This window comes from Phaethon lepturus, unplaced genomic scaffold, assembly GCF_000687285.1.
Source record: "Phaethon lepturus isolate BGI_N335 unplaced genomic scaffold, ASM68728v1 scaffold15485, whole genome shotgun sequence".
Taxonomy (NCBI): Eukaryota; Metazoa; Chordata; class Aves; order Phaethontiformes; family Phaethontidae; genus Phaethon; species Phaethon lepturus.
This window is the reverse complement of record NW_010541346.1, coordinates 41,149-55,698: the sequence shown is the minus strand read 5'-3', so window position 1 is coordinate 55,698 and position 14,550 is coordinate 41,149. Positions and strand designations below refer to the sequence as shown.

Genomic DNA, 14,550 nt, shown 5'->3' with positions numbered 1-14,550 from the left:
TGAAGCCCAGAATTAAAAACAGGAAATGAAAGGAAGAGAGAGAGAGAGCGCAAAAAAATATACAAAGCTTAGGAAGGACAAAAAGAGATAAAAGAAAAAGATGTGTATAGTTTATAAAAATGCAGCAACAAAAAAGGCTTTTTTAAAGTGGAAAAATGAATAAAACCCAGAAAATACTAAATACATTCTGTATTTATAGCGTAACATTCAGTAACTAATGTTTATTTATATAAAACATTCTACATAACAGCAACAGTCTGCAATATCTCATAAAACAGATCCACGGGTGAGAAACACTAGAGCTAACAGTTTGTCTGTAAGAAGCAACTTACTACCCTTCCTCCAGTATTTAAAGGCATGAGAACGCTCAAGACAGAAGTGTGGTATAATAGTTGTTTATCCTGCATTGCTGTTAAGATCAAAATCTTCATTAAAAGCAAATGAGAAGCTGAAACAGTAGTGACTTCCTGCGATCTGCAGATCTTACATGACACGAGCTACAAGTTGCTTACGCTGGCACAACCTGCATTATGTTTGGGTTCCGTGCATGAATGTATTTACACACATACACTGATCTCACTGACATACATTACACAATCAAGGAGTCAAATGTGTTTCCTATTAAGCGAATGTGGGTGGTCTGCTCCTCAAGCTGTATTGTGTCAATGAATTTGTAAAGAGTACCGTGCTTAATTCTGTTTGAACAGCCCTCTGAAGAGGACATAGCTACATTTCACTTTTCGATCAACATGTATCAACATCTCGTTCAACCAGTACAGTAGAAAGGTGGTCCCATCTTTACTGGAAGCAATATTATGACACAATAGAGACACCAAGCTTGAGGCTTTCACAGAAATGATACACTAACAACATTACACACAGAGGAAATAACTAATGTTAATTTGTTTTCATTTAATTACTTAGATTATTTTAAAGAATAAGAACTACTGAGAAATCCTCTCTCAATTTTTTCCAAGACAACATGTAAAAATCATCCTTTGTGTTGTAAAGCTTCTTATAAATGCAAAAATCTGAATTTGGAAATCTGTTTTTTTCAAGCTCATTTGTGAGGACTGCTATAAAATGTCAAGAGCTAAACCTGTATTTTTTGTTACAAAAACAAAATTACAACTGCGGATGTTCTTATATCGTATTTCACCAGAAAATGTCTACATTTCTAGTAGGTCTGAAGTAATGAGCTACTTAATGACATATAGTGTGTTTAAGTCATTTTGGTTTCTTGCCCAAAAACTCTTTTCAATACCGCTGCCATCCCACAAGCAAATTTATACCACAAGTGAAAATTTATACTTCCAAAGATAAACTTTCATCTCTCTTGCGGTAAACCTTATGCAGTGTATGAAGAATTTTTTATAAACATACATCTCTTAATTTTCTATAGTTTCTGCATATTATACAAAATATTCTCTCTATTAAATACAGAGTTGGTTGTTTTCTTTTTCTTTTAGGGAAAAAAAGGAAGGAATAGCTTTCCACTGACAAACTTTAAGAAACTTGAAACAAAAGGAAAAATAAAATCCATTACATTGGCTTGAGCTTTTCTAGATATGATTGGCAAATGCGAGGCTGATGACATTAGATTTTTCATTTAAGTTTAAAATAATGCATCAAAGTATTACTGCTCAGAGCAGAAGCAAACCACACTGTTAGGACAACAACCTAATTTAGTTCCCATGCTAGTGCTGCACTCAGGGTTTTTTGGTGGATTTTTATGGAACACTTCATCCATAGAATCAGATAGTCTGTGGACTGGTAAAGCAAAGTGGATATGGCATAGCAGGGCTCTTCCCAGTACCTCTCTGACAAATGTCAGGGATGAAATCATGGCACAGCTGAACCCAACAGGAGTTCTGCCACTGAACTGAATGTGGCCAGAATCTCATCCTCAGACGTATGAGTTATCCATATGCTCACTCACATCAGAGAGGATTCATAAACAGGCTACTGAAATAAAATTTCATTTCAACTTAATTATTTGCAGTGATGACAGATTATTATGTGAAATCATCATTTCTGGACCAATGTTGTTATTAAATTTGCTGTTTCATCAAGTTTACATATATTTTCTTCATTTGTCGCCACAGGATTCTTTGTCATAGCTTAATACAAATCTCAATAGCCATTAACATTTAGGTACCCAAAAAAGTAAACTCTGGTCAGATTCACACAGGGTGCCTTTTTTCCATAAGGCATACACAATCCCTAGTTTTTTATGGACTGGTTCCCAAGAGAAAGCAACACGCTAGTCGAACCAAAGAAGAAATAAAGATATGTTTGAGATACCTGGATCCCAAACCTTGAGAACCACACTTACGACATCAAAGACACGACAGTGGTTTCTGTTGCCCATCATTCAGAATGCTGCTGCTTATGATCCACTGCTGTTACATTTCTGCCACTGCAGACCTTTTCCAACTGCAGGGATCACTTCTATAATCCAATTTCTTTATGGTCAGAATGCCTCATATAAATGACAATCCCTAGCTTGAGCATTCAGTCACATGAGCACATTCCTGCCCCACGCTCACTTTTTCAAAAACCTGTTCTTCCTACTCAAATAGTTATAAGCTCACTCGTTTGACTTGTGCTCACAGATTTAAGCGATGGGGAAAAGGTCTGCTACTGCTTGCTTTAATATTGGAGAAAGATTAATTCCTTCATGTTTCTAAAAAGTATTGTCAACAAAAATCTAAGTTTTAAAAACACAATGGAACGAGATAATTTACATTTATGAGATTAATAGATAAAAATGTTTTGGAGATTAAAATTACTTTGAATCATAATCTCCCTTAAAAATACATATTTAATATATTCACAGTAGAAGCCTGAAGTCTTCTGCCTCAGGTATGTAACGAGACAAAAACTGGCCTAATACAGCAAACTGAGTGGGTTAGTTTTGCCTATCAATTTCCCCGAGATAGCCAGAAAATTACTAGAAACAAAAGCAGGTCAATAGGACTGTACTTCCTCAGCTCAGTTCAGTGTAAAGAAAGCACAGCGGTCTCATCATCAAACATTCATCACATTTTCTTCCATGTAACTATCAAACATATTGCCCTAACAGAAGCATAAAAACAAAACATCAAATTCTTCAAACACCATTCAAAATAAGCTCTCTCTGGCTATGTTCTTAAGCCTTACTTGGCATTTCAAATTGGCAATTGCATACAAAACACTCTAGCATAACAAATTATTCCCACTCTACTAATCCATTGGTGACCTACATAAGACGTGAGCATAAAGAATCTTTTAAGCAGTGCGATCTACTGGTATATTAACATCTAGTTCCGTTACTAAAGTTGGTCATTTTTAGACTCTCTCTTCATTCCACACTAACATTTAAATTTGTTTCCTCTTTACATGCATAGCAAAGGTATCACAAAAGAGCTTGGCTGCTTGTGTCAGATGCTTGGCTGTTAGAAAGGCCTTCATCTACCTCCTCTACTGAAAATATTTACACCGTAGTGCATGGAACAGACTTGGCTATCCTCCTTGTATTCACTGAGTAACCCTCTACTAGAAGTCACCATATCAGAACAAGATGCACATGTCCAGTTTCTTCTTTTCTAACTAGTGGCTACGCCTACTATATTCTATATGCAAAACACATTCGATTCCTTTTAAATTGACAAAAATTGCCTCTTCGATGTAACTAATATCCGTTCATTACTGAAGAATAGATTTAATAACCAAAAGAGTCATGCACACTGGAGCAGACAGAAGTGCATTAGCATCATATGCATTCCTGTCGTGAATCCACAGACTTTATGACACTTAATCTCTCCTTTAGTAAAGACTGCACATTTCTTCCGTCTCAACATCAGCAAGTCTTTTGAAATAATACACATAAGTTTTGAACAATTGAATAATATTTAAGTTTGTAATTTGTTTTATTATTTGTTCCATTATCTGGAGAAAGCAATATTTCTCTGATATTTACTACACTTGGTGCACTCACAGCTGGTAGTTGCAATGAAATATGAATTCAGATTTCAAGATTGAGGAATTTCTGGTGAACACCCACAACAAACTAAACCAAACCAGCCCATTAGGATTCCTTCATAAACAAAAGCTAACAAAACATCTGTCTGGCAACAATACATACCCCATTCTTACAAAACGTAGTTTAACTGTAACTAGCAGACAGTTTCTGCCTTTTCTACACAGCATAAATTCAAAAGTTTCAGTATCATACTCACAGCGAATCCCATAAATCATGAGAGGATCAAGTTGCTTCTTCCCATGCTTCCCCTGGCCCGAAAGGTTGGAGATGGCCTGAATTTCCCGATGAAAGAGATAATCAAGCAACGTCAGGGCCATCTTCTCGGCTGTGCGGCAGTTTGTGCTGATGTGCAGCATGTCAGCAGGGGTGATGGGGCAACGGACTCGCATCTCAGGATTATTTTCATCTCCGAGCCATGTCCCATTGGGGTAATCCTCTAAAGAAAGGAAAAAAAAAAAAAAAAAGAGAGATTGTGGAAATCCTAATTGTGGCACAGAATTAAACAGTCAGGTTCAAGTTACAGTCAACACTTCTTAGGTTATCATGAGCTCTTCCAGTTTTCTTCATAGTCCCCACAAACTTCTTTAAAATTTAGCATGACTAATAGGCTCACAAGACTTACTACAGATAAAAAGTAAATCAAATCAAATCCACATCAACAGTGACCAAAAGTTATTGCCATTAATGTTCTGGCCTACACGAGGAACCAGTGCAGTTAGTCCAGTTGTCTAACTCACTCTCAGATATCTTTTTAAAGTGTCTCATATTAGAGGCCAATAGCTGAAAGAGCATACTATATTCACAGTGTTCTCATTCATCAAGTTAGTCATCCCCTAAAAATGAAGATTACTGCAACCCCATAATATTCTTAAAGTACAGCTAATTTCAAGAAGCTAACAGCTTTGAACCAAAGCATTTTCCCCAAAAGCATCAGATTAAAACAAGTCTAAGCACGATTATAAATTTACAAAATTATAATCAATGGTGAGTAGTAATTTATTTAATCTCTTAAAAAGAGTATTTCAAGCAATGACAATCATCCAAAATGTAGCCAGAGTTCCCAATCAAAATCTTGGTCTTTCTTCAAATTTACTGGCCAGTAGTCTACATTATTTCCTAAACCCAGAGTTTACCAAGGAACAGGCCCAGCATAAAGATAATGAATCAATCGCTCATCTGCCAAGTGCATCTTCCCTTCTATTCAAGGTCATCAGCAGCAGAACTATACCTAACTTCTCTTGTGTATACACACAAACATTTTTTTATATATAAAGAAGTTTTCTGTTTTCTGTCTCAGCCTCTCAGTTGGGGATGGGGGGGGCGGGGGGAAGGCAGAACTATTCGTTTTAAGAGGAATACTAAGAACTCGCTGGAAATTAATCTCTGCAGACAATGCCAAAAGTTACTGGATTCAAGAATAACCAGAAACTAGAACAGAGCTCATAAGGGTGACCAATCCCTACTGAAGTGGAGGGTACAACACAGGACCTAGGATGAGACTACTGTTCCAGATAAAAACAAAATTTCCAGTACAAATCTTGACAATGCTAATAGGAACTGGATAGAACAACATTCCAGTACTAATTCAACCTTCACTGACACAGACCATTTGGATTTGATTTCTATGCTTGCTTAACTTTGTGGAGCAAAACAAAGCTTCCTGACTTAGGAGTCACTCAGCTCTTCCATACTTTATAGTATTTCATTGTTATTTCACACACTTTCAGAACAGTAAAAATGTGAACAAAGTCATTCAATTACATGATTTATCTTCCATTAAATGCCTTTAAAATAGAATTTCATGGTATACACAAAGTCACAAATTCCCATTTTCCATAACCTTTCTAATCACAAAATAGGCTGATGGAGTTCAGACAGATGAGCAGCTGACCTCCTCTTCTCATTGAACAGGACTCCGGACCAAGCAGCATCTTTATTTCCAAGTACTGGCACAGGTTAAGCAGCCTGCATTTTACTAGACTACAAGCCAAAAGTATGCAATATAATATAACATAAAAGCAAGTCAAACACTAAAAAACACTTTTCCAACATGACCTTTGGGTTGAGTCATACCACAAGTCAGATGCAAGTTTATTGCAATGAATAATGACAGTATGAAGCAAACCTTAGATTATGCAATACCGATATATCATTATGAACATGAGATTACCAACTATAATAATTTGTAAGGACAAACGTTTATTGCTGATGTATGTAGGAGCTAGTCCCGCAAACTTTTTTTCTGTTGAAACTAGAACTTAATGCTCTGAATATATTTTTATACACTCACCATTTTTTTAAATATACATTTTATTTGAACCTTACTTTTTATCCTGAACTATGTAATCGGGCACACTAGCTGTTTTCTGCTCACAGTACCAGGTGCCATCTGAAAAATAAGGTGGTTCAGATTAATTATGACTTGTTTTGAATGCCACTGTGTCTGGCCTCACCACAAGTCTGGTTAACATTATCAGGGAAAACAACAGTCTGTTCCTGAAGATAAATTGACTGCTTTATAAAAATTTGGGCAAAGTGGGCAAAGCAAAAACACCTCCGGATAAATGTGTAAGTTTTTCAAAGAAATTCTAGGAAGCCCGAGTTAATGATTCTACATCCTATCAAAACCTTACTGCCTTAACAGTTCACAGAATTACTGTTAGAGTTATTAATACTTATGGAACACCTTTCACCTGAAGTCTTGTTTAACAAATGCTATCAACCTACATGAACCAAAGATTTTTTTCAAATTACAAGATACTCTTTTTTTTTTTTGTACTGGCACAGAGTCTAGAACATACTGTTTTTACCACGTGCAACTGTTCTTTTATTTATTCTTTTACAGCCTGGAAAAAAGACGCTATCTTGTTATTCTGACCTACGAACACATGCTCCACATTAAATTATCTCTGGCATTTTCCTCCTGCTTTAAAAACTTCAACAGAAAGGGAATTTGCTTTATAATCATTTTGCATTAAGAGGAACTTGCATGACTAAAGTTAAACATGACTCTACTGTCTCACTGCAGCTACTTGAGGGCACAAAAGTTAAACTATTCCTTATCGTATATAAAAATAATTCCTACCGGCCTGCCAACACTTCTGGCACTTTGCATACAGCAAATATGATGAGACTGGCACACAAAAAAAACTGGTGAAAAGAGGAAGTATAGTGCCAGTTATGAGGGAGGCAGAACTGCTCTGAACAAGTGATGTGGTATGGGAGAAGACAGACTGAATAAGGAAACAGAAAAAAGACTGGGAGTTTGATGGAGTTCTCTCTGAACAATTCAGTACATAAACACTATTGATTAAAGCTGCGTTATTGGAAGCTGCTAGCACTCCAACATCCTTTTATGCTTACTGAAATGGTTCTTTACGTGTATTATCAGGCATTATACAGAATATCTAGATGGAATCTAGATGAGTCAGTTATTTAGTACATACGTTGCAACAGCCAGACACCTAGTCAGGACTCCACCAGGCACTGTACAACCACACACAGCTGCTTCTATTCCTTAAAGGCTACCAAAACACAAACAACATCTGAAGGGTTGGGGAGGAAGAATATGGTCAAAGAACGCGCTTTTCTTAAAAATAATGCAGCATAAATGCACACACTCATCTGGAACTCAATCACACACCTTTTTTGGTTTGTCCTGAAATATTTTTCTTTTGTTAATTTTCCTAACGGCCTTGCTGTATTTTGAAAGCATTTTGAGTGCTATCTGGAAAGGTACTTCCTTGCATCTCTTTACACCAAATATTGTATCAGAGAAGTGGCTCTTGATCATTTCAACTTTCATTGTTAAAAGTCCTGACATTTTTATCTGATTTCCTCTCTGTACTCAGAAGCTCATTTCAATGACACACAGGCTAATTTCTAGCTCCTCTTCAATGTTTTTTTAAGATCAAAAAATTTGCCTTTATCTCCACTCTACCGAACCTAGAACTAGTTTGCTTTTCAACACGGTTTTCAAATCTTTTTTACTGTATTAAGTCCATTTCTTTTATCTCACAACACAGCTGACCATTCCTCTATTTCGGCAGGCACATGCGAGAAGACAAGAGGCGGCTGGGGCTGCGACGCAAACAAGCATTTCTAAGGAAAGAGGATGAACGAGTTTAAAGGTTAGTATGAAGAAAACCGATGTCAAGAGAACAAACACCAGACAAGAGTCGTTGTGCCTTTCAGACTCGTTCTCGACACGTGTATGTGTTTTCTCACCCAGGGAGATGACAGAGACTTAACCATTACTCATATCTTTCCATTGGGACACACTCCCCAGGTTTGAAACTTGAGCCTTAGCAGAAAGACCAGAAGTAAAGCTAGGCTCTGCTCTCTCGCTAGGTGCTGTCAATCACTCCTTTAAAACACGGGAAAACAAAAAGGAAACACCTGCCCACATAACCACTTGGATTAACACGTTCCATTATTCTGAGTAGATGTGTTTATTTTACTAACTGGGCTGGGTGCAAACCTGGCATTTGCAGCAGAGAAAAATGACTAGTAGCTGCAATACAAAGGCAGAAAGATGAATTAACCTTAAAAAAAACCCCAAACCCCCAAATCCTGACCTACAAAAATAAACCCCCATTTCTAGATAAATTAAATAGTATTTCGGCTGATGTGTGGAAAATTCAATGTCATCTTTTATAATAATCTTCTGCCCGTTATCCCAAGTCCTTTGGCCCTGCAAGAGTTCACAGGGGTACTGATTAACTGACAGACTACAGAGTACTGACTTTATTAACTACAATCATGAAATATAAGGAACAGAATGACAATCAGGCTATAAGTTAACCTATAAATCTAGCAATGTGATCTAGCAATGTGGACATAGAAAGCTATGTTCACCAAAAACTCCTCCCGCCACAAAAAGCAGTCGAGACGCTGGGAGTTCTGGCAAAAGGAGGCGTACAACACACACACCCACGGACATCAGAAACCCTGGACACAGAACTGGAGTTTTTCGCCTAACTATTCTCGTGGTGAAAAAAAGGTTTAATCTCCACGTAAATATAAAAGAAAGACAGCCAGAAGAGTCTCGTGCTCCAAGTATAATCTTCTGTACAGCACAAAGGATTTGGCTAACAGAGACACAGTTCCAGTTAACTTCTAAGCCCTACTGTTAGAGGACTGGTACACTATACAAGATATTCTGAAAATATATCCTGCACTCTCCTGCACTCCTGGCTTTCTTCAGTTGTCAGACAGACAACATACAGCACAAAAGAACATATATGGGCACGTAGTACCAAAGCATACTTGTCTCAGCAAATACTGTGGTGTGCACAGAAGTCTCAGCATAAGATCAGCGAGATTACTAGTTTGTTAAAAATAAGGCCAGTTTTAGTACATAGTTAAATCCATGAGAGAAAGAGGAGATACGCTTCCTGTATGACTCATGGAAGGCCAAGGAATTTATTCAACGGAAGTAGAAACTGAGGACTATGCTATCATCTGCAATTTAAAACTATCAACTAAAATAAAAATCCAGATAAAATTGAGAAAATTGAATTCTGTGGACTTAGACGGCTTCTTAAACCCTTAGAAAATATGTTTTTATGTCAGAAAATCAGACTTCTGATTTAAATTTTGCCCACTTTCATGTTTACTGTGTCTTTGTTATATTTAACTTTACATAGACCAGACTGTTAATTCCAAACATCACTGCGACAGATACCTGGAAGAAACCATTGTTCATTTGTTTGCTCCCAATAATTAAAAAAAAAAAAAAAAAAAAGGCAATTCAGTTTCTACCACTTTCTTTGGCTTTAACAAATCACTGAAACCGTTGAAGTCTCATCAGGGACTTCACATCAGCTAGATATAATATTAAGGTATAAAAAGGTTGCTATTTTAAAGTTCTTTCTCGCTGTCTGTATCTGGTCATAAGGAGCTTGGCAGGAAAAGCAAAATGCTGCAAATGATCATATAACATGTGAGATTTAATCTTGCAGTGAACTGGAAAATCCTGTGGACAGATAAGTCTGGGCCACGTACAAATAGCTGCTTGAATTCACATCTGGAACACAAATTCTGAACACTATTTAATACTACTACTGTAAATTGACTGTTTCAGATGCAAAGTTTTAGAGACAATATGTGACTAAACAATTTTCTTTGGAAAAATATTATTCATCCTTTAATTAACACACTATGTAGACCAGTTTTCCCTTATCGCCTCAAAAAAAAATGCATGCTTACATTTCTAATTCTGTATTTTTGATAGTCTTAAAAGGCAGTAAAAGGGATGCAGAGAAAGCAGATATGATACAAAGCTATCATATATGGTGCCAAACATCGTATGTCAGTGTATCAAGTGTAAAGTTCACCGAACCAAATTCTAAATCAATGGATCTTGCCATTTTATTTATATCACTCAAAAACAGCTTTCATGGAGCTCTGTTCAAGAGCATTTCACATACTTGGGAAGGACAGTGTGTTTGTTTCTTAGCAATTTCAAAGTCTTGGCTTTGGCATAGACATTTTAAAAAATATCTGCTTTTAAAGCAGCATAGTAATGCTGAATGGGACATTCTTATACCACAAAGATGAAAGGTCCTGGGGTTTTTTTTCCTTCCATATTAAAAATAGGACAGTAACTCTATTGTGAAAGACTTAAAAGGACAAAATAATGTGCATTAAATGTTTTAGGAACAGATGCTCCTCTTGTTTGTACAGTAAGTCACAGATTAAATATTTTAAATGTTACCATATACTAAATGTGTAAGAACAGTATTATTATAATATTCCTTACATTTTGAAGTCCTTGTATCTTGAAAGCAATATCTCGTATTAAGCAAAATAATGATCTCATATCTCCTAGAAAAGTGTGCAAGTATAGAAGAATTACAGCGCCTTTAGATAGCTTATTCTTTAGTTGAACAGTAAGTATTCAACGTTTGAGCTTTGCTGAGCTAAATGGAAGCAGCTGCTTAAGTCAATATTTTTTAATGTACATAAGCTGCATAAAAAAGCAAATTCTGTTTTTACCAATATTCTAATGTTAAATTTTGAAGGGCAAATTCCTGTAAAGTTTTTAAAAATAAAATTCAACACCTTCAGAGGAAACACAAAATTGCCTGAAAGCAGCGAAAGTAGTTTATCAAAACCATTAGTAAATATATTTGGATGTTATTTATTCTTTGCTTTCTGCTGTTTGCACATTTTTTGGTAAAACAGTACTTAAAAATGTAAAATTCTGAAACCACTATTTAGTGGTTTTTATTTTAGCTCAAGGCTTATCAGAAAGAGTTCTTTATGAACTAAGTGTGATCTTTTGCACGTTAATTCCAAGCAGTTTACCCAACAAATGACAAATCGCAAGTAAGCAACACCCCCTTTTTGACTGTTTCCTATAAATCCAAGAGTGTAACACTCTTAAATCAGAATCTAGTGTTGCAGAAGGTACTATGTAAGTACAGAACAAATACAAGATCCTTACCCAGCAATTTTACAATCCAAGAATGAGGCAGGAGTCAATAGGTGGATCATAGTGAGGAAGGCAGGTGACAACACATTGAGGTGGTAGGCATCACCAGTATAAAGAGTACCTTAAAGTATTTTTAAAAAGCTATCTTAACTATGGCTAAGTTTTATGTAAACACCATGAAAAAGGACAATTTTATGAGTGAGTATTACGGATGGTCATGTATATATAGTTACGAGGATCTCCTCCCAAGAAAGTACAAGAAAGCATAAAAGTCTCTGTGAAAATATTACAAGCCAGGAAACCTGTCACCTATGGCCAAGGCAGTCAGAGCAACTCTAAACAGTGACTGCGAGATGGCAAAGGACAAGGTCTTCCTTTGTAACAAGGGTGCCATGGAGTAGTGAAAGGGATGCAAGGAGAAGATGATTGGGTTAAAAAGACAAGTTTGGAAGATGGTATTTGTAACAACTTTCTGAATACAAGGCCAGAGAGCAGTCCTTACAGTAAATAAGATGGGATGTAACTGGAACCTAGACAAAAGTGTGTTATTTTCATCTCAGATGTTATCTATTAAGAACATAAAAGGCTGCTTTTAAGTGTTGATCATTTGAAAATCTACACACCATTCTTACCAAAACTTATTTGTTCGTAGTTACTGCAACTTGCTTTTCTTCATCTAATGCTAAAACTCTTCAGTTAAAAAGTTTAGACAAATATATTTGAGAATGTCAGAATATTTTTAAACAGATTTGTGGTGAGCATGAAAGTGCATGCAGTTGCCAGGTTATAGCTTAGTCAATTGAAAACCAACCCTTGACAGGATTACAACCACATACCAGTAGTAGAGAATTCATTAAAGTCAGAAAACAATATAGGTATTTAATATCAGAGGTTTAAAACTTCTGTAATTTAAAACTAGTATGGATCTAATGTTCTTCACAGTATTACTTTTTGCAGTGGCAGGCAAAATCCAAAAGAATGCAACAATATTAGGATGAAAGTGTTCATGAACAGAGACTATACATGAGGCCTTACTTGCCCCATAATCAGCTAGTACCAATATCTTCAGAGATATGAAGACCTAAAGAATCAATTCGCAAAATAAGTTCTGTGCAAGAAGGACACTAAACATCAGCTGTAGCATTTTTGGCTGGTGAAATCCAACTCATAGGCTACAGACTATGTACAAGAATTCTAGAAAGCACAGAAAAACAGCCTCCTGAAAAACAACTTAACAGTCTAAACTTTCCTTATATTACAGAGTCACAGAATCATTAAGGTTGGAAAAGACCTTTAAGATCATCAAGTCCAACCATCAACCCAACACCACCATGCCCACTAAACCATGTCCTGAAGTGCCACGTGTATATGTTTTTTTGAACGCTTCTAGTGATGATTACCACCCTGAAAGTGTAAGAAGGTACAATATCTGAAAACTGAAGAGGAAAATAGAATACTGTTATCACATCATGTAGCACACAAGCTTGCACGTAACTATTAAAAAAAAATTTCAGCGTGTTCAGTATATAAAACTTTATAGCTCTCCCACTCCAAAGCTATATCAGAGAAAACAGTAAAATCTCTTCCTGTGCTGTCTATACTTTGCATAATACACTGAACTGTACAAAGTTGGAGGGTGCCCATGACATTTAAGTCGCACTATTCTGCACAGCTTCAATACACCTGAGAAGTATCAACTCCATTCCAATCACAGCTGAACAGATGGATAAAAGTCACTGCATTGTAAACCATTTAACACACACACACACAGAGCAACTAAATCCTCACAAACACAAATGGACAAACAAGTTTTTGGTAACAGTTCCTGAAGATCTACAACAGTTCATCACAAAAACAACATGTACATAGATACCAAGCCCAAATGATGATGTTTCAAAAATGTTCTTCATTAATCAATTGCTCATCAGTTTTAAACCTAATTAGAAAGTTCAAGATTAAAAAAAAGCACAACTTTGTTTAAAGTAAGAATATGCTGTACTCCAAAACTTACAGTAAGAATATATTCATGTCAAAAACTAGACTTTTAAAAGAGGAAAACACATCTATCAATTGTTGACATTTACTTTAAACACTTCTTAGTGATAAATGTTTGTTTCTTATTCCATTAAATAAGAAAGATGTGTAATCCATGCTGGGGTAAAAAAAAAAAAAAAAAAAAAGAGGACAACCAACAAGGAAATTTCCATACATTTTTAAATACAGGTTTCCTCCAGATTGAAGAATAAGCATACAGTGCCCCAGGAAAACACAGCAAAAACATTAATTTTCATTATATCTACATTGTTTTCATCTACCAAAACCTTTCAGAAAACCAGCCTCTATCCAAATTCTTCGATACCCACACAGCAAAATGGTTTGTTTATAAGTTTGACAGATCACACTATAACTCATGTTTGGTGGTTTCTTTTCTCCAGAAAACATTTCTGTTCATGTATTCAGAGAATAATTGGTACACAAAAGACTTCTAAAAACATGAGAACAGCTGGGTACTTCAAATTTCCAAAAGCCAAAAGCCAAATTTTCCAAAAGCCACACGTTTATATGAAAACACAAAGGTATACCTCCTGATGTAAACTCCTTTGCTGCATTTCTACCACAATATATGAGTTACCTCCATAGCTTTGATGTTTCAAAAGATAGAGAGAAAGAGAAAAGAAAGGTTAACCAGACCTGAGATTTATGTAGTTAAGTGCACTGTGGGTAAGGACAGCTTCACAACTGTCAGAGGAGCCCTCCAGAAGTTCTTCCAAATCAGAACTTCTTAGCTAAGATTATAACTAAGAGAATTACACAACAAAAAGATCTCTGGTTTGAAGAGGACCTTTTTAAACATCACTAACGTATTGTGTTAAAAATACACGGAGGGGATTTTTTCCCAAATCAGAAAAATAGACGTGCGATGATTAAGTTTTAGACCTTACAGACAGCACTTACAATTAACATTTTAGCATTGCTTGAGCAGTTTAAATTACCAGAATAGAGTAGCTCGGACACGGTTTTATTTGGTAGGTTGCATGTTTGCTGTTTTAAGACATTTCTGCTTTTTCACTTCTACTCAAATATGAGT

The 14,550-nt window shown here is 36.1% G+C and overlaps 1 protein-coding gene across 6 annotated transcripts in view; it reads right to left on the bottom strand.

Annotated features, from left to right (window-relative positions):
* BANP (BTG3 associated nuclear protein) overlaps positions 1-14,550 on the bottom strand; it is a 136,853-nt gene that overhangs the window by 95,485 nt on the left and 26,818 nt on the right. For all 6 annotated transcript variants that reach the window (XM_010287714.1, XM_010287713.1, XM_010287717.1 and 3 more), the window contains one exon: positions 4,221-4,460. In XM_010287714.1, coding sequence (XP_010286016.1) covers positions 4,221-4,460 — 240 coding nt within the window. The remainder of the gene's footprint in view (positions 1-4,220; positions 4,461-14,550) is intronic.